Here is a 27,788-nt window from a genome sequence, read left to right as displayed (position 1 = left end):
ATCGAGAGCATCTGGGTTGAAATAAATGGAGCAAAGAATAAAAGGAACCTGGTGGTCGGAGTCTACTACCGGCCACCCAATCAAGGAGAAGACAAGGATGAAACTTTTGAAAAGCAAATAGCCAATGTTTTAAGGAAGCATGATGTAGTAGTAATGGGGGACTTCAATTTCCCCGATATTTGTTGGGAGACAAATTCTGCAAAACATGGCCCCTCCAGGAAATTCCTGACTTGTGTGGCGGATAACTTCCTCCTACAGAAAGTAGAGGAAGGAACTAGAGGATCGGCTATCCTTGACTTGATCCTAACCAACAGAGATGACTTAGTGGATAAAGTAGCAGTTACAGGAACTCTGGGGGAAAGCGACCATGTTGTACTTGAGTTTTTGGTTCTAAGGGAAGCAAAAGCCGAGTGTACTCAAACGCGTACCCTGGATTTTAGGAAAGCTGATTTTAATAAACTCAGAACAATGATCAGTAAGGTCCCATGGCAAGCAATGCTAGCGAGAAAAGGAGTCCAAGATGGGTGGGAACTTTTAAAAAAGGAAATTCTCAATGCACAATCACAAACAATTCCAACAAGAAGAAAAGGTGGAAGACAACAGAAGAAGCCAATGTGGCTTCACAAAAAGCTTAGGGATGACCTGAAAACAAAAAAGGACACATATAGGAAGTGGAAAGAAGGCCAAGTAACAAAGGAAGAGTACAGGCAGGTAGCACAGAATTGCAGGGATGGCGTCAGGAAGGCTAAAGCGGAGAACGAGGTGAGGTTAGCGAGGGATGCTAAAAACAACAAAAAGGCTTTCTTCAGCTACGTGCATAGTAAAAGGCAGAGGAAAGAAATGGTTGTTCAGCTATTAAATAAGGATGGCAAAATGATAACAGAGGACAAAGAAAAGGCAGAGGTGCTCAATTCCTACTTTGGCTCAGTCTTCTCCCAAAAGAGGGTCTATGACCCCCCTGGCAAAGGCGAAGTACAGGCTGAAGGGGCAGGATTGCAGCTTGAGATCGACAGGCATATGGTCAAGGAACACCTCATTACTTTGAATGAGTTCAAATCTCCAGGGCCAGATGAACTGCATCCTAGAGTCATAAAGGAACTGGCAGAAGAACTCTCAGAACCGCTGTCTATTCTCTTTGAGAAATCATGGAGGACAGGGGAAGTGCCAGATGACTGGAGGAGGGCTAACGTTGTCCCTATCTTCAAAAAGGGTAAAAAGGAGGAACCTGGGAACTACAGACCAGTCAGTCTGACATCAATCCCTGGGAAAATTCTGGAGCAGATCATAAAGCAATCCATCTGGAAGCACCTTGACAACAATGCCGTGATTACTCGAAGCCAACATGGATTTGTCAAAAACAAGTCCTGCCAGACAAATCTGATCTCATTTTTTGATCAAGTCACCTCCCTTGTAGACCGTGGGAATGCTGTAGACATCATATACCTCGACTTCAGCAAAGCTTTCGACAAAGTGCCCCATGATATCCTGATGAGCAAACTAGCTCGAAGTGGGCTAGATGAAACAACGATCCGGTGGATCCACAGTTGGCTACAGAATCGGACTCAAAGAGTGCTTATCAATGGGACCTTCTCAAGCTGGGGAGAGGTAACGAGTGGGGTACCGCAGGGCTCAGTCCTGGGCCCAGTGCTCTTCAACATTTTTATTAATGACTTGGAGGAGGAGGTGCAGGGAATGCTGATCAAATTTGCAGATGACACAAAATTGGGAGGGATAGCTAATACTTTGGAAGACAGAAACAAAATTCAAAGTGATCTGGATAGACTGGAGTGCTGGGCAGAAAACAACAGAATGGCATTTAATAGGGACAAATGCCAAGTTCTGCACCTAGGAAAAAGAAACCAAATGCACAGTTACAAGATGGGGGATACGTGGCTCAACCACACTACGAGCGAGAAGGATCTTGGAATTGTCGTCGATCACAAGCTGAATATGAGCCAACAGTGTGATGTGGCTGCAAAAAAGGCAAATGCTATTTTGGGCTGCATTCATAGAAGCATCGCTTCCAAATCCCGGGAAGTACTAGTTCCCCTCTACTCAGCACTGGTTAGGCCTCATCTGGAGTACTGTGTCCAGTTCTGGGCACCACACTTTAAGAAGGATGCAGACAAGCTGGAGAGGGTTCAAAGGAGGGCAACAAAGATGATCAGGGGACTGGAAACAAAGCCCTATGAAGACAGACTGAAAGAACTGGGCATGTTTAGCCTTGAGAAGAGAAGACTGAGGGGAGATATGATAGCACTCTTCAAGTACTTGAAAGGTTGTCACAGAGAAGAAGGCCAGGATCTCTTCTTGATCATCCCAGAGTGCAGGACACGGAATAATGGGCTCAAGTTACAGGAAGCCAGATTCCGACTGAACATCAGGAAAAACTTCCTGAGTGTCAGAGCAATACGGCAATGGAACCAATTACCTGGGGAGGTGGTGGGCTCTCCCACACTGGAGGCCTTCAAGACGAGGCTGGACAGCCATTTGTCAGGGATGCTCTGACTTGGATTCCTGCATTGAGCAGGGGGTTGGACTCGATGGCCTTGTAGGCCCCTTCCAACCCTACTACTATACTATTCTATAAGAGAAGCTATCTCAAGACTGTAGACGTTTGGGGTAGGGGAGCAGAATGTTCTGCTTTCATTAAAATAGGTGTCTACATCTCTTTTATGTAGAAATGTAAGGAAATGTATACAATCTGTATTCTGCACAATCCCTCAGTGAAGACTAAAACCTGTTCCTACCTTCTGTTGCCCTGCCCAGAAAATGCAAAGCCACTGGATAACTGACAGAAACTTATTTTTAAATGTTTTAGAATTATTTTATTATATTAATATTTTACTTAAATATGCCGATAATTTATATCCCCATTTTTAAAAGAAAATATTTTTATACCTACTGGGTTGTCTATTTTTAAGCTCTTTTACATTGATACTGCCTCCCCGCCCCCCCAATGAAAACCTGGGCTTCTTTCTTACAAAACAGTTCTCGTTAGGGATGTACGAAAGGGACTTACCTGGTCCCGCAGCTTGCTTCGCGGTGGGGGGGAGGTGCTTCGGTTCTCCCCCCGAAGTTCAGGCCAGGGGGGAGGTGCCCCGCCTCGCCCAGCCAAAATTCAGGCCGGGGGGGGGAGGCGCCCTGCCTCGCCTGGCCGAAATTCAGGCCAGGGAGAAGCGCCCCGTCTCCCCGGCCGCGAAATACAAAAGTAAAAAAACAACAACACACACCCGTGATAGGCTACGTAACGATTAGCGTAGCCTATCACGGCTAGATTTCCAAAGTCAGCCGTGATAGGCTACGTTAATCGTTACGTAGCCTATCACGGGTGACTTTGGAAAAAAAAAAAAGCGCATACGCAAATGGCAGCGCCCATGGGTGCCTCCATTTGCATACGTGCTTTTTTTTTTTTCCAAAGTCACCCGTGATAGGCTACGTAATGATTTACGTAGCCTATCACGGCTGACTTTGGAAATCTAGCCGTGATAGGCTACGTTAATCGTTACGTAGCCTATCATGGGTGTGTGGGGTTTTTTTTACTTTATTTTGTAATCGCAGCGGCGGCAGCCGGTCGGAAGACCCCCGCCGAAACGCTGCTGAACTCCCGCCGGGACCCGCCGCTGAGAGGGACATTCGAGGGAGGTAAGTCCCATCCTGGGGGGGGGGGGGGGGGCGCGGCGGAGAATTTCACCAACAATTGCGGGGGGGCGAATGCGTTGGCATTCGGCCTCCCCGAGATTCGTGGAGAAATTCTCCGCCATCCCTAGTTCTTGTGTGACTCCAAAATTGCAATCCTACACCCACTTACCTGAGAGTAAGCCCCATTAAACTCAATGAAACTTACTTCTGAGTAGATATGTATAAGATTGTGCTAGCTAGAGCATGATTTCTCAGTGAAAGCTTGGAGTTGAGCAACAGAAGACTTTGTACAAGTTTCAGGGTTGCCAATGGGGAGGGGGAGATTCTTTAGCATAAGCTCAAAATTGCTCTTGTGTAGTATACGCAGACAAAGGTCCGCATATGCAAAGGACCACATAGTTAAAGCAATGGTATTCCCCATAGTAACCTATGGCTGCGAGAGCTGGACCATAAGGAAGGCTGAGTGAAGGAAGATAGATGCTTTTGAACTGTGGTGCTGGAGGAAAATTCTGAGAGTGCCTTGGACTGCAAGAAGATCAAACCAGTCCATACTCCAGGAAATCAAGCCAGACTGCTCACTTGAGGGAGTGATATTAAAGGCAAAAGTGAAGTACTTTGGCCACATCATGAGAAGACAGGAGACCCTGGAGAAGATGCTGATGCTAGGGAAAGTGGAAGGCAAAGGGAAGAGGGGCCGACCAACAGCAAGATGGATGGATGATATTCTGGAGGTGACGGACTCGACCTTGGGGGAGCTGGGGGTGGCGACGGCCGAGAGGAAGCTCTGGCGTGGGCTGGTCCGTGAAGTCACGAAGAGTCGGAAGCGACTGACCGAATAAACAACAAAAAGTATATGCAGAATGCAACTTCCAGGAGAAGTTGGGAAGATGCATCCTAATTGCTAGGAGAAATTAGAGGAGAAAGCAAACACCTCTTTAGGACCCCTGGCATTTCTTTCCTAGCCTTTGCTCTCTAACCAGCTTGCAGGGACGGGCAGGGAACTAGAAAGTGAGATAAAAGGAATAAGAAAGGCATTTGTTACACTCTTTGAAAAAGAGCAGAGAAAGAGAACGAGTTCCCCTGTGCTGCTTCTGCCTCTGCCTCCACCCCATGGAGAAAGGGGAGGAAGGAAAAAAACAGGGCTTTAAGACCCTGGGGACTACCTTCCTACTGCCTGCAGCTTTTCAGAGAAGATAGGGGAAGAGAACTGGAGTTGGAAGCAGAGGGAAGAGGCACAGGGATGGCTTTTCACACTGCCTCTGAATCCCCCTTCCCTCCTGGAGGAGCAGTTAGCAGCACCACAGCTCCAAGCCCTGCTACAAGCACAGTGCAAAAGCAGTGCTTGGGGCAGGGGTGGGGGTGGAGGCAGGCCCAATCCGCAGCTCCTTTCAGTGCACTGCCTCATGTGGGCGTCTCATTTTGTGTAATGGAAGGGCCGACTGTGCCCGATGCTTTAAAAAAACTCTAGGAGGAGAACTCTGATGAAGGTCTAGGGCAGAGCTTTCCAAACTTTTCATGCTGGCGACACACTTTTTAGACATGCATCATTTCGTGACACAGTAATTCAGTTTTACTAACAAACCGGAGGTTAAACTAACCCGTTATAAGAGATACGGACACATACATAATTTGTAATGACGAAATGTATGGGGATAGAACATATCTCATGAGAACCTTTCATTTATATTTTTAAAAATATATGATTTGTAAGATAATAACATACATTGTTGTCATTTATGAGTAACAGTATGTAAATATGTGCAAGAAAATATGAAGAATAAACAAAATCAACCAAAGTATTTACAATACGTATTAGGACACATAGGCCCAGGTAGGAGCTCAGCTGCAAAAACACATGAAGTAGAGAAGCAAAAGTCCAACAAAAATGGTGTAAATATGTAGGGATGTAAGAAACTCCCCTTATCTGACTCCACCGGGTTCCGCTGGGGAGGGAAGGCGCTCTGCGCCTCCCCCCCTGGAATCCTGGCTGGCCGGCTCCGCTCCGTGGGGATTCCGCAGAGCATCCGGCCGCTGGCTAGTAGGGACGCAAATGGCGGTGGCTGTAGCCGCCGTTTGCATCCCTGTAGTCAGCTGTGATAGGCTACCTAAAGACTTACGTAGCCTATCACGTCTGGCTTTTTAAAAAAAACGCGTGTACGCAAATGGCGGCGGCTATGGCCACCACCATTTGCATCCCTTATTTTTGGCCGTCTTATTCTACGTAAATATTTACGTAGACTAAGACGGCAAAAATAAGGGAGAATGCAAATAGCGTCCGCTACGCTATTTGCGTTCCCCTTATTTTGGCTGTCTTAGTCTACGTAAATATTTACCTAGACTAAGACGGCCAAAAATAAGGAACGCAAATGGTGGCGGCCGTAGCCGCCAACATTTGCGTACGCTTTTTTTTTTTTAAAGCCAGACGTGATAGGCTACATAAAGACTTACGTAGCCTATCACGTCTTGTAAAAAAAAAAAAAAACCCCCGACAAGGCTGCAAATGGCAGCAGCGGCAGCCGGTCGGAAGACCAACCGCCGCAGCCGCCGAAGCCGCCCGGAAGATCCGCCCCAGGTAAGTCTTGTCCTGGGGGGTATCCGCGGGGGGGGGTGGCGGGGGGGGTGGCAGGCCGTTGTGCCACAGATTTCGGGGGGCCAAATGCACTGGCATTCGGCCTCACCGAGATCCGTGGCGGAATTCTCTGCCATCGCTATACATATGTATGTCTCACTACAAGGCTATATTGCTGTCAATATTTGCAATGCCTATGTCCAGAGTCCAGTTCCAGCACTCTCCGGTGGTACACTGCCAGTGGGTGGTTAATCCACAATTACAGCAGAGTAAAAATAAAAATAAATGGCAGAAATCAAATTATAAGTGCCACGTGGTGGGTGGCTTGCTGTTTGCCACATTGGGTTTGGGAGGGTGGCCTCCCTTCAGCCAGCAGCAGGTGGGTTGACTGGGTGACAGCGTGCAGCTGCGCTCGCCCGGGTGATTGGGAGCACGCTGATTCTGAGGCTTCTGGCCTCCACCGAGCTCCGTTCCGACTGGCCAAGATGGCGGACAGCCCACTTGGTGCAGTCCAAGTCCCAGGCAGCGTTTCCACCCGCGCGCTACTCTGGCCTGGCCACACAGGAGCGCGGTGCAGAAGTCCACAAAGGGTGCGCTCAAAATCTCGCAGGGCTGGTGGCTGCTGCCACTTCTCCGCACCGGAGTCAGCCAAGTTCTGCTCCCAGGGCAGGGCCTCCCCTCCCCTCTCTTCGCCCCGCGCCTCTACCTCGCCATACTGCTCCAACCCCGCCAATCACATGCGTCCTACGTCAAGACGCCACATGATCCTAAAGCAGCTAATGTTAAAGCAGCTAAGCTTTAGCTGCTTTAACATTAGCTGCTTTAGGAGGTTCCGGGGGAGGGACCAAGGGAAGCAAATGCAAGTAAGGGAGCTCCACGGTGCCCTTCCGCACAATTTTCTGCATTTCGCGCAACACACCTACACACTGCCGCCGACACACTAATGTGTCGCGGCACACAGTTTGGAAAGCTCTGGTCTAGTGCCTTGGAGCTGGCAGAATCAGAGATTCCTTCCATTCAAGAGGGTCAGAGCACAGCTAATTTGAATGGCCCTGCTTACTGGAGTGAGTGGGAAGAGTAACCCAAACAATGATACCCTACTCCACAGGAGAATGGGCAATATTTGGGAGCTGGAGAAGGAGTGGGCTTAGTCTGAATCCTAAACTCCCCAGACTCCATTCCTGGCTCCTATGGCATTGCTGGCTGAACATTCATTATTCCCCTTTCCTTTGCAAGATCTCAAATGCTCAACATGGAGCTCAATGAACAGAGACTTCACAAGAGTCCCAGGGTGGAGATAAAGGGGAAGGCAGGTGGAGGCGGGGGAAGGGGCAATTTGCTTCCTACTTCCCCCAGTCACTCAAGTCATGCACAATATTTTAATGCATTCATAGTAACACATATAAAAGTCCTTTACCTGATCTGTCAGGATTATTTTCTTCTGATATCTTTTTGCCACATAATTCTTGTCTCAGTTGTTTAGCAAATCTAGCTGGATTATCCCATGGGATATAAGACACCTCATAGTCTCCACCAAGCATTATGCCAGAGCCTTCTAGTTGTCCAGAGTTATCTACCCTTGTCAGCCGCAAACTTTCAAAAGTAAACACTTTAAAGGCTCGTTCTACTTCAGCCCAGTTCATGTGTTCTGTAGGAAAATCAAGGCATAAGAAGAGAATTCTCCTTGTAATTTAACTTGTCTTTGGTATACTGTCTTTGATATCTCTGAAAAAAATATCAACAAAGTATTTTCTGTTACGAGGACCTTTCCTATGGATACTGATCACTTTTCATAGAAATAATATACTAATTACCTCTTTGAAAAAAAAATGTATTGCTTACACCCAAATGCTATGGATTGGATAAAAGAGCAGCAGCGGTACAGGCTGTGACTTGCACCGCAGCAGCAGGAGAAAAATCCTTCCTGTGTCTAGCAACTGGAGCAGAGTTACATGATTCAACCCTACTTGGCAGGAAATCTCTCACTATCATTTATGGCTGGTGCACATTTAGAGCAAATGGTCCTGTTGTATATCAAACAAAGAGGTAGGAAACAACTCTACCCCACCCCTGGTCCTATAAAAATCTCTTATAACAATGATTTCACACCCCCTGGGACATTGTCTATAAAGAAAGCTAGTAACTGTGCAATCCTATACATGTCTACTCAGAAGTAACTCCCAATGAGTTCAATGCAGCTTACTCTGATGTGAATGGGTATAGGATTGCAGCCTAAGGGAATAATGTTACCATTGGTGCAATAGTGCATGAGTTCATGAATCCTGGCAAGGCGTTTAGTATTGTTTCCCGGTGGTGGAAGAGGGAATTTAAGAAGATCCATCAAAGGCAGCTTGTCCATCATTTCATCTTCAACCTTTGCTGGGTCTAAACCATCTTGGACCTCAAGTGAAGAGAAAAATATCAACTTTTACCGATGGTATTAACTAAAATGCCCTATATAATTTTTTTTTGGGGGGGAATAAACATTTAATTGAAAATTAGCTCTTTTAACTTTTGGGCAGGGGCACCAATATTTTTAATAGCTTTGGTTCATGCTGCAATCCAATACATGCTTTCTGGCCTCTCTGCATATATTGTTATAAAACAAATCATTGTGGGGTGGTTGGAATCCTGTGCTTGTGGCTGTCTGCTGATATCTTTTATCTAAATTATTATGTGTTGGCACATCTTTTAGGAACACGCTGTAAACTTGCATGGATTTCACATAGTAAGTATTTCCTTATAGAAAAAATACTGAAGAATCAGTTCAGCATCTGCAGAAACTATTTTCTTCAAAATGACGCATTCCTCTGTTGGGTGAACTGGCTTTCATACATTTTGTTCAGTACAAAGGCTGGACAGTAGAAGCAACAGGGCCAGTTTGCACATCAGTTCACACATCACTGCTGCAAATTGTGGGATGCGCACTGCGTGCGAGCTGCTTCCATTTTGTGTAAACAACTTCCAATCAACCCGATCAGAAGTTATGAGTGTGATGTGCAAACCCAAACCGATGGGTTAAGAAGCTAAACCTAGTGGTTAACCCAACAACAATCCATGGGTTAATTGCTGAGTTGTTTAGCCCCTAAAGAACCCATCGTTCTGGGTTCACCTGTCACACGCACAACCTCCAATCGGGTTGATCAGAGGTCATTCACAGAAACTAAAAGCAGCTCGTCAGCAGCGCACGGTCCCTTGAATTGTAGATTAAAGAACCCACAATTTGCCACTGTGACATGCAAACCGGGTCAATATCCTTGGTCATTGCCATATTAAAATAAGCAACAAGGAACAACTTAAGATATTCACATCAAATACAGTTTGCAAGTGACTTTGGTGTTACCATGGTTTGGCTTTATGTCTGAACTGGGGGAATGTGGTCTGCAATCAGTTAATTACACTATTAGATTTATATTAGCATGTATTTCACTTTTGCAGTGAGACCGAAGTTGGTTGCAATTTCGGTAATGCCTTGAGTCCTGCCAATTTTATGGGCAAATATTCCTACACTACTTGTCATTTTTTCCCAGTGTCCAAAATCCACCATGTCTATATATAATGTTATTGATGAAAAAACCTAACCCAAACCAAACTGCATCGTACTTTTAGGAAGTGTAACTTCTTCTGAGACAAAATATCATGATAGTTCAGTATAAGAGGCCATCTGAGAGCCATCATCTTTTCTTCTTTTTCAGGATAAAAGGAGTTGTACAGATTCTGTTAAATAAAAAGAAACATATATTTAAATAATACAGATTTGTTTATCAAAGGAACATAATAACACTAAGCAATACATTACAAACCCTTTTTTCAGTCTCAGGAAGGGCAAGAGAAGGCAGGATCGAAACAATGTGACTTGCAATGGTATGATCCAGCCCATCTTCACGTGGCTCTGGGACCACCAGACTGGGTGGTGTAAGGTTTTCTTCTGATGCAACAACCTAGCACAAGAAAGCATATTGATTTCACTATACTATTGCTCAAGGGTAAATACACATTTTAAGGGGCAATTTACAGAAATTACCGATACAGAACCTGCACTTCTTGACTTGTTCAAGAAGAACAAGTCATCTTGCTGCTTAATAGTCTATGGAGATACTATTTGTTAGAGCATTTGCCTCACTGAAGCAGCATTGGAGGAGGGGGAGATGTCTAGTCCAACCTGTGCGCTTACAAAGGAGGAATGCTTTATCTCTGGCTATCCTGCACTGAGCAGTGGACTGGAGTAGATGACCTTCAAGGTGCCTTCCAATTCTATCATTCTATGTGGATGGTATTGGTTGCCACTGGGTACTTGTAAGGTGAAATGGTAGCTTCAGCTCCATGATACAGTGGCAAGAAAAAGTTTGTGAACTCCTTAGAATTGTCACATATTTCCAACCTAAAATGTTATTAGATCTTAATCTAACCCCATAATCCTAAAGAATAACAGATAATCTGATTGAACAAATGACACACAAACATGATGTGTTTGTGTGTCATTTTTCAACATTTATTTATCCACAACTGATTCAGCATTCAATATCCATGTGTGAAAAAGTATGTGAACCTTTAGATTCTTTAGAACCTTTAGACCTGGTGGCACCCTTTTGAGCAGCAATGACTTCAAGTAAGTGTTTCCTGCAACTGTTGGTCAGCCTCTCACATCAGTTTTCAGGAATTTTGGCCCATTCCTCCTTACAGAACTGCTTCAGTGACATTTGAGGGCTTCCTTGCATGAACAGTTCAGGGTCTGCCACAACATTTTGATGGGGTTTAGGTCTAGACTTTGACGCCATTCTAAAACATGGAGTTTCTTCTTCTGCAGCCATTCTTTTGTAGTTCTGCTTTATGTTTAGGATCATTGTCTCATTGCATGACCCACTTTCAGTTCAGCTTCAGCTCATGGACGGATGGCCTCTACCATCTTCTAATACACAGCAGAATTCATGGTTGTGTCAATGATGGCAAGCCATCCAACTCCCGAGGCAGTAAAGCAGGCCTAAACCATCACATTCCCACCACCATACTTGACAGTTGGGATGAGGTTCTTCTGTTCAAACTCAGTGCTTGTTTTTTGCCAAACATAACGTTTCTCTTGGAGACCAAAAAGTTCTACCTTTGACTCATCTGTCCAGAGAACATTGTTTCAGAAGTCTTGGGGATCATCTATGTGATCTTTAGTGAACTTCAGACGGGCAGCTATGTTCTTTTTAGGGAGCAGTGGTTTCCTCCTGGCTATCCTCCCATGAACACCATTCTTGTTCAGTCTTTTTTCTTATCAATGAGTCATGAACACTAGGGCTGTGCACGGACCCCCACTCCACCTCGGATGCTGCTATGGATCATCTGAAGCAGCCCCGCTCCGCTTCGGGGTGATTCGAACCCCCCTCTGCTTCGACTCAGATCTGGATCCGAAAGGAGATTCGGACATCCGGATCACTCATTTTTGACTTTTTCCCATTGGCTTGCATGGGAAAACACAAATGGCCATAACGTTTTCAGTTTTTACATTATATACATGCTATTTGGCCCTTGGAGGGCATCCCTCCTGCACAACTCCAGGCAGTTTTGCCCAGTGGCTGCTGCACTGGGCACAGCTAGAGTTTGATTTTCTCCACAAAAACTCTCAAAGCAAAGAGCTGTAACTCATCCCTGGTTTCACGGAAGTGTCTGGAATCATCTGGGCTGTCCTCTGCCCCTTGCCTTCAATGGAGGACATCTCTCCTGCCCAACTTTGGGCAGTTTTACCCAGTGGTTGCTGTGCTAGGCACAGCTAAAGTTTTATTTTCTCCACAAAAACTAGGGAAAGACTGTGGGGAAGGGGGCACCATCCTTGTCTCAGAGATTTCTGCTTATAAGATGGCTCCACCACCTCTGAGGCGAGTTAAAACCTGGAGGAATGACAGGACGAGCATGAGTAAAAGCCAGAGGGCAAATCCTTTCTGGAGAAGAAGAAACGTTTGGACAACCGGGCTCCACTGAACTGGTATGCATTTAAGTGAAAGCTGGGAGCCAGGTGGAGGCAGCACCAGATAGAGGCAGGCAGGCAGAGCCAGGTGAAGGTTTCACGGAAGTGTCTGGAATCATCTGGGCTATCCTCCCCCCCCCCCCCCGGTGGAAGGCTTCTCTCCTGCCCAACTTCAGGCAGTTTTACCCAGTGGTTGCTGCTCTGGGCAAAGCTACAGTTTGATTTTCTCCACAAAACCTAGGGGCGGGAAGGAGTGTGAGGAAGGGGGCGCTGTCGTCGTCTCAGAGATTTCTGCTTATAAGATGGCTCCACCACCTCCGAGGTGAGTTAAAACTTGGAGGAATGATAGGACGAGCATGAGTAAAAGCCAGAGGGCAAATCCTTTCTGGAGAAGAAGAAATGTTTGGACAACCAGGCTCCACTGAACTGGTGTACATTTAAGTGAAAGCTTGGAGCCGGGCAGAGGTGGGCAGATGGAGGCAGGCAGAGGCAGGCAGGCAGGCAGAGGCTGGAAGAGAGACACCCATGGGTGCTGGACAGCACAAGTAAGTTATAGCCCCATGGCATCAAAGCCACCAAGCCCAGCTATTCCACTCAGGCACGGGGCACAGGGTGGGTGGACAACCTGGTTGATCCTGCAAGGCTTGTCTGAAAGATAAGCCATGCATACACACTGGTGTTACAGTGAAACTGGGAAAGGCTCATTAAATCCGTTATGGTACCTTGGGGCTAGGGATGTACGAATTGTGTACCTTCAGTGCCACTTGACTTCCGCAGTTTGCAGCCAGTGCTCCATTCCATCCTTAAGCCCCTGGAATTCTTTTTTTCCCGCTCCAATATTACGAAGATAAATCCATACTGACAACTGTAATTCCAGTGCCCAGCCATCTCCGTGAGTCTGCAGAACCTCCATAAGAATGGCGATTTTTCGTAGATATTTACGTATTTTTTCCCCTGCCCTGAGACATGCAGTAATTACTTTCAGCCAAAACACCTCGTCCTCCTCGGGGCTTCCCAAAACAAGGCTGTCCTCGGTGTGCCTGAGCGATGCACTCTTTGTTTAAAGCAGTGCTGTTTTAAAGAAAGAAAAAACCTTTTAAAATGACCATGCCGGTCCTGGAGCCCTGCATGAGGTATTATTCTCCCTGCTAAGCTTTGTATTTCCACATCCAGCGTTGTTGTTGACGTTGTGAGGCTAAAATGGAGAGGAGAACGAACTCTGTGCATGTCTACTCAGAAGTAAGTCTTACTGAGTTCAACGCGACTTACTCCTACACATGTCAGCACGAAGGGAAAGATTAGCAAGCTTCTTTTTGTTTGAATAAAAAGCACACTCTGCACATGCTCAGGGAATGGACAAAATGAGGAATAAACATACCAGGGAAACCGCTGGATTGAGAGAATCTCCCCCCCACACACACACACACATATAATGGAAGAATACAGTTCTTCATATTCCCTCGTATGTTTATTCCTCATTTTGTCCATTCCCTGAGCATAAACATACCAGGGAAACCGCTGGATTGAGAGAATCTCCCCCCCCCCCCCACACACACACATAATGGAAGAATACAGTTCTTCATATTCCCTGGTATGTTTATTCCTCATTTTGTCCATTCCCTGAGCATGTGCAGAGTGTGCTTTTTATTCAAACAAAAAGAAGCTTGCTAATCTTTCCCTTAGTGCTGCATTTGTACAAGTGTGACTGCTTCAGAAAGAACTTTCTGTTATACTGTCTCTTTTTCATGAGTTTCATAACAGACGTGTGGGGTAGTGGTGAGAGGCCAGCCCAAAGTCACCCAGTGAGATAACTAACAGGAGGTTTGGTAATGAGCTGGATGTGGAAATACAAAGCTGAGCTGGGGGCAAGTGGGGTGCTGACATGTGTAGGAGTAAGTCGCATTGAACTCAGTAAGACTTACTTCTGAGTAGACATGCACAGAGTTCGTTCTCCTCTCCATTTTAGCCTCACAACGTCAACAACAACGCTGGATGTGGAAATACAAAGCTTAGCAGGGAGAATAATACCTCATGCAGGGCTCCAGGACCGGCATGGTCATTTTAAAAGGTTTTTTCTTTCTTTAAAACAGCACTGCTTTAAACAAAGAGTGCATCGCTCAGGCACACCGAGGACAGCCTTGTTTTGGGAAGCCCCGAGGAGGACGAGGTGTTTTGGCTGAAAATAAACAGAGATGGAGGATTTCAATTTAAAATAACACCCACAAACAAGGTGGTGAGCACAATTCATTTTTTTAAAAAAAACTTACGTATTTATTATCGGAACATACTACACTGCATTTTTATTTACGAAAATTCTGCAACTCTTTGCAGACGACGAAAAAAAGCCGCATGACTGCTGGCTCCGCAGAACCTCGTGGTGCTGTTCCTCAGAGGATTCCGTGGCACGGATTGAAGGGAATTCAATCCCATTTCAGTCCGTGGCGGAATTCTCTGACATCCCTACTTGGGGCGGGGCGGGGAGGCAGATGGGCCGAGGTTTATATCAGATAGCGGTATTGAAAATGTGATGCCCTTCCTGAGTCAAAGAATGACAGAAACTATCCAAAATAAAGAGAAACAGCAGTGTAAGTGCACCGCTCAGTTGCCCGAGGGCTGGAGGGTGGGGCAGCCCAGCCGGTGACCTGGGGAGGTGACGATGAATAATAATACAGGACTCTTTCAAGGCCCAGTAATTGGAAGGAATGACTACACTTCCCTTAAAGGAACATCCCAGGGAGGACAATTCCAGTGCCAAGGAGGCCGTGGGGGGAAACAAAACAATCACGGACTCTATTACCGGCCACGACTACAAGGGAGGGAATAGAATGGAGAAGAGTAAAATACAGTAATGTATTCCTGTTGGGATGAGTACACGGTAAATTCTTTAATAAACGTCCATGGGAGGGGAATTCTGGTGCCAGGGAGGCAGTGGGGGTTGGTAATGCTTATATATTGTTTTTTCCTTCTTCTTTTTCTGCTCCCAAAGCATATATTATAGGTCCTGCATTTAAAAAGTTCATACTCTGAATACTGCATGTAATGCAGAGATTGCAGTGGGTAACTGGGGTGTGCTTTGGCCCAAAGAGAAGATTGAGTGTGAGACCTCCCACCCTTAGTCTGGAGAGCAGAAAGCTCTCTCAGGAGGACATACAGGTGAGCAGCCAGGGGCAGGAAGAGGACAACAGTGCCTTGAAAGCGGACAGTGCCTTGCCCAGAAGGGCAACTTGATTCTGGAAAGCAGACAGTGCCTTGCCCACCAGGCATCTGACTCTTGAAGGGCAACTTGATTCTGGAAAGCCAACAGCACCTTGCCCACCTTGCAGTGGCAGCAGACAACAGTGGTGGGATCCACTCCCACCTCAAAGTGTTCCCACACTATGCTGCCCTGACGTTTCCATGCAGGAGACACAGACTGCTTGCCTTGAGTTGGGGGTGGGGGGGAAGCAACGCATGAGCAGGGGGAACAATGGAAGAGGGGTCAGTGTTCAAAATGTTAGTGAACTGACCATAGCCTAACTGATCACATACAGGCATACATGCATTGCGCAGGAAGTCATTTTAATAAATGAATTTATTGAATGTTTTACTGAACATGTGCAAACTATTTTTCTACTCTTAAACTTGTGAGTAAACATACTTAGGGAGAAGCTTTGCGGCTGTGCCTGACAGAGCTTTCCCTACAGGGAGGAAGGCATTAAATCCCATTATATATCAGAAATATTGTTAGAAAACTGGATTTTTTTTAAACAATGCACATATTGAGCGGCAGAAACATGTTGTGTATGTGTGTGAATTTGTGTCAGGGAGAGAGAGAGAGCGCCATTGCCTCCTTTAGAATCCCCAATCTGTCCTGAGAATCCAACACTGGGTACAAATGCTTAAAACTGGAATCCTCTGACTTGGACAGGGGTCCTGGAAAGGAAATCACTACAGACCACAGCAATCTTGCCTCCCCAATCATGAAACCTGTGCACTAAGAACTCAGGTAGATAGAACTGAGAAAGATCCACTCCTCTTAGCTCATCCACCCACATCTCAGTAATGCAGAATTACCTTTCCCCAAGATCACTGTTTCATGCATGATGATTATAGGACCTTTAGGTGCAAGGAAATCTTCTTTTTTATTATTACCATTCCTGAATAAATTGAAAAGTGTGCTTACCTGTTGCAACATGCAATTCAGTATTAAGGCAACAGAAACAACCTCATCAGGGATTGGGTTTAAGAGATCATTGTAATACCTCATGTCCACATCTGTAATCAAAAAGTAATGTATTCTTTTATCCAAATAAAATCGTAAATAACTTGCTCAAACCATATAGTTAAATAGAGACACATATAAATGGAACGTCAGCCCATACTTATGAATTTCTGTACTTGGGAAGAAGACCAACAGAATAAGCTCCTGAAAACTGTGAAAAGCCAAGTTAATCTTGGGAATTAATGACAGATCCAGTCTGGTAGCCATCAGAAAGACCATCTTCAAGGGCACAGTCTTGAGAGGGGCAAGCCTAGTGGTTCACCCTTGTGAACATGTGCAGTTGGTTGGACACCGGAAGAAATGGCGAGGAGTTTAGTGAGTTTTCATAGACATGCCCTGCAGTTTATTAAATGTATAAAAGCATGTGTAGTATCAAATTAAGGGCAGGTTTCATGTTTCTTAGAGTAGGCCATTGGGTAACTCCTGTAGGTTTCTCTCAAGCAGGCACCAATCCACATGTTAACAATTGCTAGTTGTCTGATGCTGATAAGGGTGCAATCCTCATGTCAACAGTTACACAACTGCCTAATTTCCTCTGTTTGCTTTACTTTTCTATCGCGCTGAGGAAATGAGGATTTGTTGGGACCCCTTATCATAGGGAAAGTAATTCATTTACTTGCATGTGATGCTTTGAGCACGTAGTAAGAAACTGGAAAAGGGCATAAATGACTGGGCTAAGACCAAACCAATTTGATTTTGCTCCAGGGGGAAAATGCGCACATACCAACCTGGGGAACTGATTATCGGTCTACGAGGAGATGTCCTGTGTATCTTGATTGGAACCAAGATACACGCGTGGCTGTGGGGGAAGTTGCCAGCTTCAGCCAGCACGAGGGATGTGTGAGGTTCTTTGCTTTGCTTTATTTACGTATCCATTTACTATCATATACGTGTAATCAATAAACTGTTAAAATGATCCATTTGTAACTCTGTCTCACTTTGGCTTATCCTAAATCTATTTTGGTAAGGATCCTGACACAGCCAGGACCACAGACTAACACAACACGCACAACACATACATGCATGCACACATGCACTCAGCAAGCTTGGCTGCATCAGGATCGGGGGGGGGGCGCCCAAGGTTACTCTCTCCCCTCCAGAGATACTGATCTTTTCCTTGCTACCCAACTGAGGGTTGATCAGCTGGACTGTGGAGATAAGTGGCTGGGTCTTTGTGGGCTGCAGGTTGTCCACATGTGGTTTAGGCTATGATTGCGTCAAACCTCTATTTTGGTGGGGTTTCTATGAGAATGACCTGCCCACAGAGATTTATGGATCCTGAGGGCTTCTTTATCTTTCCTGTGAATTTTCAAGCAGGTACAATTTGCAATCCTGCTTGCACTTTGCTTGAACTCTGTAATTTGGAGATGACTTGGGCTGTTGACACATGCACTCTCCTGTTTTGCTGAGCCATACTGTTTCCTTAGTTTTCTGAGGAGTTCAAGATGATGTAACAGAGAAGCCAATGGCTAGAATACAACTGGCAAAAAGCTCAGACCAAGGTCAACTGAACACAGGTACAAACCCATAATAGAATCCATTCCATGATAATGATGGCAGCAAAGACATCTTACTTCTCTAATATCATTCCATCCATGCCCTGTCATCCAAGTAGTAACTGGTCTGCTATAACTGGTCCAATAGGATATGGTAGAACATTTGAATTAGTTTGTGATCTATTTGCAGGATATTTCATGGACAATTTAGCTTGCATCTACTCCAACTTGGATGCCATGTTAATACCAGAGTAAGTCCCAGTCTGGTCAATTTTTCTTGGATAGTTTTCGATTTGTGCATCTTGAGGATGCAGACAAGATTCTTTGACAGATGAGACCCACCACGTGTGTTCTTTGCCCATCCTGGCTTGTTAAGTCAGCTAGGACGGGGCTGGGGGGACTGGGTCACCAAGGTGGTAAATCCCTCACTGAGGGAAAGTGAGCTTTCTGCAGCTCTTAAGGGAGTCCATAGTGAAATCTCTTCTGAAAATGACATCTGAATTATTTATTAATGATTTTTTAAATTTAAAAATTTTATATGCTACCTTTCATTTTGAAATTCCAGGGTAGTTTACAATAACTTACACATAGCAAAACACACCTACAATAAATAGGAAAGGATAATGGAAGATAAAGCAGCGACTGTGTCACTAGTGGAATTCAAAGCTTCAAATTACTGGGTGAATGCTTTGCCTGACACCTAAAGGATCAGTGTTGGGACCAGGGGAGACTCCTTTAGGAGGGCACTCTGTAGCTGGGGTGCCATAGCTGAAAAAAATCCCTCTAATGTCCAACTGACCTCCACCAGGAGGCAGATGGAGGAAGGCCTCATCCAATGATCTTAAAGCAATACAGGCTGTACTGCCATGTCTCATATTTGCTTTCCTTGGGCAAAATGCTTGGAAGAACATAATTAAGATCCTTTCCGATCTGATTTCTGGACTGGTTTGGGGACTGAAATTGCCTTGGTTGCCAGGGTACAACCCTGTTGGTTCTTCTAGACCTCTTACAGGCTTTTGATAAGAGTGTCTTTCTGGGCTGCCTTGCCAAGATGGGACTACAAGGTACCTTTTGAAGTGGACAAGCTCCTTTCTGGTGGACCGGTTCCAGAAGATGGTAATGGGAGACTGCAGCTCCACCCAATGGCCTTTGGCATACAGAATGCTACAAGATCCATTTTGTCTCCCAGGCTGTTCAACATCTACATGAAACCACTGGGGGATTTGGGCTTAGGTGTCACCAGTATGAGATGACACCCCAGCTATGTCTCTTATTTCCATCTGCTAATCTTGTGGGGATTATGGAAGCCATGAAGCAATGTCTGGTAGCTGTTTGGGTTGGATGAGGCTGAACAAACTTAATCCAGTTAGGAAGAAGTACTGCTGGTTGGAGGTTCTTGTGAATTTGGAGTATGAATACAGCCTGCTTTGGATAAAGTCGGACTCCTCCCAAAACAAGACATTCTCAGGGCACTCCTGGATCTGGCCTTGCTGCTAGACGCTCAGGTACTGGTAGGTGCCAGGTTTGCCTCTTTTCAGCTTCATTTTATATGCCAGCGGTGCCATTTCCTGAAGAAACTAGACCTAGCTTCAGTCATTCAGGCTTTCGTCAATTTGAGGATTGATTGCTCTAATGTGTTCTACATGAGGCTGATTTTGAAAGCAGTTCGGAAGCTTTGGTTCAGAGTATGGCTGCCAAAGTCTTCACCGGAGCCAGTAGAGCAGATAAAATTACACTGATCCTTTACCTGCTACACTGGTTACCAACCTACTTCCAGGCTCAATTCAAAGTGCTGGTTTTGAACATTAACAGGGGTGGCCCAAATGCACCCCCATCTTACACCCCTATTTACAGACTGCAAAAGTGTGTGGGGGGGGCAGAAGTTTCAGAGATTTGGGGAGGCAAAATTCGGCATACTGTGGGATGAAGCTCATCAGTTCCATACAATGTTCCTTCTGACAGCAACCACCTGGAGATCCACTATGCAACACACACACACAACACAATATGGCATGTTGTTTTGATGAGGGCTAAAAAAAATGCTCCCCCCCACCCCCCTGCACACCTGAAACTAGGAACTGTCATTGTTTAAAAATTGTCCAGAATTCCCCACCAGAGCAGCACATCTCATGCCACTGTTCTGGCTGCCAGGAAGAGCACCACACCAGACCTGTGAGTTTTGCCCCCATCCCAATTTGACCTCCATCACTCAAAAGTTAACAGGGAGATTTATCCCCTTTTACTACTGAACACTTCCCCTGAATTTAGCTAGTAGTTTGGGAAACATTACAGGATAAAAGCGTATCCTGGGGTGATTGTTCTCTGGTTTACTCTTCTTAAAGAGTTCAGAAGGGATGAAAAGGGAAGGAATGGGGTGGAAGAGAAGAGTGAATTTGCTGAGGTGATGGTCAAAGGCCACCTTGGTCCAATCACTCAAAGGGAGAATGGATGCTCTCCCCATGGGCTATGTAGGAGTGCCTGGGATCTTTGCCCTCCCCCTGGGCAGAAGTGTGATCCTTTCTAAATCTGAAGGAAGCTCCCTGTGGTGAGGTGGTGACCTCTAACTTTCCCACAATGTCCTGTCTTGGGACAATATGATTGACTGGCTGGAGCTGACAACTAGTGAGCCCTGTTCAGCGTATGAGGAAGCAGTGGAAAGAGAGGCCAAGTTGTTCACCACCTCATGAGGTTTAGGAAAGTTGCTGTGTCCCTTAAGCACATCAAGAAGAAGCTGGTAATGCAGCAACCCCAAACACACATCATGGGCTGTACCCACTGGTGTCACCAAGTGTGTGTGGGGGGGGGGGATTTCCCAATTTTTAAGACAGAGTTGCGAGGGAAGAAAGCTTGGGCAGATTTTCCCAGCAGTTGTCCGTCCAGCAGTCTCTGCTTGCTATCTGAAGTTGGGTGGCGCTGGGGGGTGCTGGGCAGCAGCTCTCAGGATTTGCTCGACCTGGGAAGCTCTGCGGCTCCACCTGCTGGCCAGATACAGAAGGCAGCTGGGTCCACACTGCAGTACTTGCAGGATTAAGCACTGGGCCTGCAGGTGCTCACAGGTCCTCTAATGCAGACCACTTGGGAGCCTCAGGAAGCACTATAAAGGGCTTCCTCTTCCCCCTAAGCCTTGCCCCAGCAACACGAGTCTTCATGGTCATAGCATCATGTTTTTGCCTCTTGTTCCTGATCTTGCTATGCCTTGCTGATACTCAACCTCTACCTGATCCTGATGACGCCTTTGCCTCTGGCCCTGCAGCACCTTGCCGGTAACTGACCTTAGCCTGCTGTGGACTCTGCTCTTGCCTCTGGCACTGCCATGCCTTGCCAGTGTCTGACCCTTGCCCATGAGTTGAGACAGGTTGGATTGCACCCTTCCGCAATCGCAAAGCGACCTCCTCTTCTAGAACATCCGATGGTGGTGTTGATCGTACCATACTGAAGGAGGGGAGAGCGTCAAACTCGATCTTGTATCCCCTGATGATGATAGATAGCACCAATGAATCCGACGTGATTTGCCTCCATACTGGAATACTGGCAAGACAAGTCCCAAAAACTTGGAGGGGTGTGTGCTTGCAAAGAGTCACCACCTTCAAGTCAAAGATGACTCTTGCCCCTGGGATCGGACTTACAGAGAATGGATCGGAACTTGGACGACGGATATTGCCTCCGTGACGCAGATGGCTGCTGTTGCTGCTGCCTTTGGTAGCGCTCACCTTGATGCCTTTGTTGGAATCCTAGATGTCTGAACCATCTGCGAGGCTTGAATGGGGCTGGAAGTTGAGCAAGTCCCATCTTTTTGGCCGTAGTATTTGCCTTCTGGACAGAATCCACAGCGTCATCCGTAGTTGCATTAAACAAAACCCATGCCATCAAAGGGGAGATCCTCAGGACTAGACCTGGCTTCCTTAGACAACTCAGCTGACCTCATCCAGGCATGCCTTCTGAGAGCAACCGCCCTGATCACTGCCTTCGCCACACAATCTGTTTGATGACGGACAATGTTTATCTATTGCCTTGCGACTCTGGTCGCTTCCACCTGGCACACTCTGGCCAGTTCCCTCTGATCTTCGGGTAAGTGGTCACAGAGTGATCCAATTTTCTCCCAGAGGAACATTTGATAGTGTGCCATCATCACTTGACAGTTAGCAGCCCCAAGATTCAATGCTGCAGATGAATAAATCCTGCGGCCCATAAGGTCCAGTCTGCATCCCTCCTTATGTACTGGGCCAGAGTGAGTCTTGTGAGAATGACTCTGCATCGATTCAGAAATTATAGAGTTCCTGCGCGGGTGTGTAAATAGGAATTCAGTGTCCCTTTCCAAGACTCTGTTCTCCAGCTTCTTTGATGTGGGAGTCAAGGACGCCAGTGCCTTCCACGATTATTTGACAGTTTGTAGCAGCGTCAGCAGAAAGGGAATGGCAACAGGCATCGATGTCTCCACGTTAACAATGTCAAACATTGGGCCTTATAGCCTTTTGATGGGCTGCTGAGTTCTAAAGAGATTGTGCCATTCTCAGATCTGTTCAAAGAAATGGCCCAAGTCCTCCGAAGGCGAAATGGGGTCCTGTGATCCTACTGCTCGTAGTCATCCGTAGCAGAGTGTGGAGGCACCTCTGGATGAGACGGCAGATCTTCCTCATGCACCCTAGGAGATGCTGAAACAGTAACCTGAGGGAATATTGGAGGCTGCAAAGCTATTGGTGACGAAGGTAGCGGCATTTGAGGATCCCGATCAAGGTCTGTTTCTTTTCACGGGTGAGACACATCCTCTGCTGGTGGACGCGACAAAGATGCAGCCAGGACAGGCCTCGAATGGCGCTGGTCCAAGTCCATATAGTCATAAAAACTACTGCAGTGCCTCCAGTTGCCCAAATGGTAAGGTGAGGAGGGAGAGACCAGTCTGACCGTTTATCCCAGTCTGACTCTGGTGATCATGAACGATGTCGGGGGCAAAGCACATAAGTGAGATCCATCCTATGGTCCTGAGTGTAATAAATTAAAGATCTGGAAAGAGGAGAATCTTGATGCTGAGGTAAGTATGCAGGCTGACGAAATTGGCCCCGTTCCTCGTCAGGTGGAGAAGGAGTGGAATCTCTGATTTCTCCCTTGGATGTTGAGGCAATCTGTACTGCGTCGATCCTCGGTATCGACACCTCCGCTGCATACTGATGTCTCGGGTCTCCTCGGGATCGGCAAGTTTAGCAGTGGTGGCAGTGGCAGAAGGTCTTTCAGACATTCTGCTTGTGATTTTTCCTGAACTCTCCACTTTTTCTTTTTCTCTGGGTCTGAGGTCTTAGGCATCTGAGCCTTTTTGGACAGCTTTTGAGCTGTAGATAGTGTTAAAGACCTCCTCGGAATAAGAGGCTTCTCTGTCCTGCCCATGGTTAGAGCTGGCATGGGAGGAGAGGAGGAGGTTTGGGCTCCCGCTCTCTCTTCAGTTTGGAGTGCGTGTAGATCTTCTGAAGAGGCAGGCACCTGTGCCACTGGAGCTTTGAGGGCTTCGACAGTAGCCAGTGCCCATTTCCGAAGTTCCGCACAAAGTCTGTCTACTTGGTTTTTGCAGGCTTGCTTAGAGAAACCCTGGCAGAATGGGCATGCCTCTACCACATGTCCTTCTCCTAGGCAGAAAAGGAAAAGGGAGTGCCAATCAAAGAGGGCAACTTACTCCCACATTGCGAGCGCTTCCAAAAGGGTGCCATCAAGGCCGTACACTTTGAGGTGAAAAATGCACGATCTAAGATCGCTCTCCTCTCGAAGACAAAGTAAAAACAAATTTTTATTTTTATTTATTTATTATTAAATTTATTAATCGCCCATCTGGCTGGTCACCCAGCCACTCTGGGCGATGTACAACATACAATAAAAACAGTTTAAAACAATAAAATTCTACAATAAAAACATTTTCTAAAATACCCTAACCCACCCCAAATGCCTGCCTGAACAACAACGTTTTTAATGCACGACGGAAGCTCATTAAAGAGGGGGCATGACGGAGTTCCCTAGGGAGGGAGTTCCACAGAGTGGGGGCCACCACAGAAAAGGCCCTCTCCCTCGTCCCCACCAGTCTAGCTGTCCTGGTTGATGGGACAGACAGAAGGCCATCTGAGGCTGATCTTGTTAAGTGGCCTGTCTGGTGCTGCTGGAGGCGCTCCTTAAGACAGGGTGGGCCAGAACCATATAGGGTTTTAAAGGTCAAAACCAACACCTTGAATTTGGCCCAGAAAACAGCTGGTAACCAGTGCAACTCCTTCAGCACTGGAGTGATGTGATCTCGCCGGCGGCTGCCTTTAATCAGGCGAGCCACCGCGTTCTGTACCAGCTGCAGTTTCCGAACCGTCTTCAAGGGTAACCCCACGTAGAGCGCATTACAGTAGTCTAAACGAGAGGAGACCAGGGCATGTAGTACCGATGGGAGCAGATGGTCAGGAAGGAAGGGGCGCAGCCGCCGTATCAGATGGAGTTGATACAGCACTGTCCGGCTCACAGCTGACACCTGAGCCTCCATGGACAGCTGGGAGTCCAAAATGACCCCCAGGCTGCGGACCTGGTCTTTCAAGGGTAGCCGTACCCCATTCAACACCAGGTCAACATCCCCCAGCCTCCTCTTGTCTCCCACCAAAAGTACCTCGGTCTTGCCAGGGTTCAGCTTCAGCCTATTCCTCCCCATCCAGCCACTCACCGTCTCCAGACATTTGGACAGGGATTCTACGGCCAACCTTGGTGAAGATTTAAACGAGAGGTAGAGCTGCGTGTCATCTGCATATTGATGACACTGCACCCCAAACCTCCTGATGATAGACCCCAGCGGCTTCACATAGATGTTAAATAGCATCGGGGAGAGGATGGAACCCTGTGGCACCCCACAAGTAAGTGGCCACGGGTCCGAAACCTCCTCTCCCAGTGCTACCCTCTGGTACCTGCCGGAGAGGAAGGACCGGAACCACTGCAATACGGTGTCCCCAATGCCCAACCCCTCCAGGCGGTCCAGGAGGATACCGTGGTCAACGGTATCGAAAGCCGCTGAGAGGTCGAGGAGAACAAGGAAGGAGCATTCACCCCTATCCAGAGCCATCCTCATATCATCTACCAAGGCGACCAAGACCGTTTCTGTCCCATGCCCAGGCCTGAAGCCCAACTGAAATGGGTCTAGATAATCAGTTTCTTCCAAGTGTGCCTTCAACTGCACGGCTACCACCCTCTCAATCACCTTGCCCAAAAATGGCAGATTTGAGACTGGGCGAAAGTTGTTCAAAACTTGGGGATCCAAGGAGGGCTTCTTTAAGAGCGGTCTTATCACTGCCTCCTTGAGGGCTGATGGCATCACTCCCTCCTCAAGGAAGGCGTTCACCACCGCCTTGATCCCCTCACCCAGTCTCTCTCTGCAGCTCATAATGAGCCAAGATGGGCAAGGATCAAGTAAGTAAAAATAATCTGAAAGAGTGATTTAACAACAGGGAGAGAGAGACACAGACAGAATAAGATAAAAGCTCAGCAAAAAAATATCCAACGCAGTCCGATAATGGACAAAGTTCCCAACAATGCACCACAGTTGGCAGTCAAAGAACTGAGGGAATAGGTGGGAACCCACCAGGACACGCACAATGGGATGGTGGGGGAGGGTTCCTGCCAAAACTTTCTCCGCTTTACAAGTTTCCCAAACCAAGGCTCCGCACAGGCGCAGAGCCCATATGTGTGATGCACAGAGACCACAACAAAGAAACCACAGGGATGGCAACTTGATACTTTTGGAGCACATACAACTGCAACCTTATGTGTATGTCACATGCATTTAAAAATGTTATTGGTTAGCAGAGTTATGAGTGCTAACATCCATTCCCCCCAATATTATACATTCTACCTCAAAATAAATAGCCAGTCTTTGACATCCAGGCTGTGTCTTGATGATGTGCAAATGCGAAATAATTGCCTCAGAAAGCATCTAGTTGTGCTATCTAGATTCTGTTTCCGGGTGGTGGCTTGAGCCAAAAATCAATCAGAACTCCTCTTGCTGCTATCAGGAGAAGGTTTATACACGTTTTTGTCTGTTTTCCCAGAATACTGAAAAATAATTGCTCTTTCCACTGGCAATGTTTAGGAAATAACTTAAGATACTTCATACATACCTGTGGTTAAAACTGGTGCAACAGGCTCTTCTGCCACCTGTTTTTTCCTTGAAGGAGTAGTCGGAGCAGGAGGTTGTACCTAGTGAAACAAAACACTGATAAAAAAAAGGCAACAGAACAGTCTTACATCCTAATCTTCAACCCAGGCGTTGCTGAAGTATTGGAAAATATTAGCTTAAATGGGTTGTCGATTTGTTACAGAGGTGCTCAGAGATGCTGGCAATCTGGACATGTGTACTCTGCGCTATGTTTCATCGGCATTACCCTGATGTCTTGCCTCAAGAATCAGTTTTATTTCTGAAAGCAGCAGGATGGAAGGCTGCCAGGAAAGTTGATAAGGCATGCCACAAAGGGGCTAGAGCCAGTGTGTACTTCTTTCCTCCCTGATTAAAGGGAGTTGCTCCGTGTCTCTACCAAAACATGCAAATGCCTTCCTGATCGCCATATCACCATCAGCCAAAGAACCCATGAGGGTTCCTTTAAACTGGCCAATCCAGAGACTTAGCAAGGCCAATCCAGAACCATGGCCCAATCCTGAAGTGCTCCCAGCTCTTAGACAAGTCAACAAGTTCAGATACCATCTGGATTACCTTGATGATACCCTTCTGTTTAGAATACAGCACTGTGCTGCCCTGTATAGCCAGCTAGATTAGAATTAATCAAGTAGCCAGGAACCTTCCTGAGTTTCCTTTTCATTCCCCAGGACTTTCTTTTCATAACCCAGGTTCTCTTTGAGCCATCAAGCCCTTTGTACCCTTTGCTTTGAACCCTAAAACTGCCTTGGAGTTCAGGCAGCAGTTATTTTTTTGTTTGGGCATCCCTTAGGCTTGTGGGTCTCAGCTCAACTGGCTTCCTAGCATGATTCTCCACTCTTACCTATCCCATGCTTCCAGGGTCAGAGTCCCCTAATTTCCTATAGAATCACTTTGTTGCCTTCTTTGCCTAGAGAGGCCTGTTTGCCCTGTACACTGCCCCCCTGCAAGCTTTACCCCTCTGGTAAAGCACCCAATGAGTCCAAGGCAGTGTTCCACACATAATGCAGCACAACTTGTGAGCTCCCAACATTCATTTTGTGGTGCCTTCCAGGGTGGAGGCTCATATGTGTAAGTTCTTAGTTTTGAGTCCAAGAGTGGTAGTGGTCAAACAGGATGACTGGGAAGCTGGCCTTAAAACAAATAGAGCAGGGGTGGGCAACTCTTGGAGATCCAGGCACCCCCTGCCTTCTCCTGTGGGTGCAGAATTTGTTGTTGTTTATTCGTTCAGTCGCTCCCGACTCTTCGTGACTTCATGGACCAGCCCACGCCAGAGCTTCCTGTTGGCCGTCGCCACCCCCAGCTCCCCCAAGGTCGAGTCCATATGTATGTATGTATGTATGTATGTATATTTTTGGCACTCTGCAGTTGCTACAGACACCATATATGTGTGTGTGGTGTCTGTAGTGGCTGCAGTGCACCAAAAAGGTTAAAACTAGCTTGTTTATCCGTGGCCACAATGAATACTATTTTCCCCACCTCAAAAATAGTTTTTTGTAAATGAATTGGGGGGGGGGGCATATGTGGCCTATGGGCCATGTGTTGCCCACCCCTGAAATAGAGGAAAAGCACATAACTAACAATTGACTTTTTCAGAATGCTTACAGGTCCTCTGCCTCAGGCCACCAGACACAAATATATACAACAGGGGATGCAAGGACAAAGACTCCCAAACAGGTATGCAAGGGATGGTGAAATCTATGCTGCAAAGTATGACT

The 27,788-nt window shown here is 46.6% G+C and overlaps 1 protein-coding gene across 1 annotated transcript in view; it reads right to left on the bottom strand.

The window, feature by feature from the left end:
* Positions 1-27,788, bottom strand: part of SPAG17 (sperm associated antigen 17) — a 265,350-nt gene that overhangs the window by 176,464 nt on the left and 61,098 nt on the right. The window contains exons 9-14 of the mRNA XM_084835270.1: positions 26,039-26,117; positions 16,324-16,415; positions 10,015-10,152; positions 9,815-9,928; positions 8,462-8,612; positions 7,629-7,859 (exon numbers count right to left, since the gene is read on the bottom strand). Of these exons, the coding sequence (XP_084691396.1) occupies positions 7,629-7,859; positions 8,462-8,612; positions 9,815-9,928; positions 10,015-10,152; positions 16,324-16,415; positions 26,039-26,117 (805 nt within the window). The remainder of the gene's footprint in view (positions 1-7,628; positions 7,860-8,461; positions 8,613-9,814; positions 9,929-10,014; positions 10,153-16,323; positions 16,416-26,038; positions 26,118-27,788) is intronic.

The sequence above is a fragment of the Heloderma suspectum genome, chromosome 2 (assembly GCF_057233095.1).
Source record: "Heloderma suspectum isolate Gila_16-S chromosome 2, 16-S_ref, whole genome shotgun sequence".
In the NCBI taxonomy this organism is placed as follows: Eukaryota; Metazoa; Chordata; class Lepidosauria; order Squamata; family Helodermatidae; genus Heloderma; species Heloderma suspectum.
Note: the sequence above shows the minus strand (reverse complement) of the source record. Positions and strands in the feature narration are given on the sequence as shown.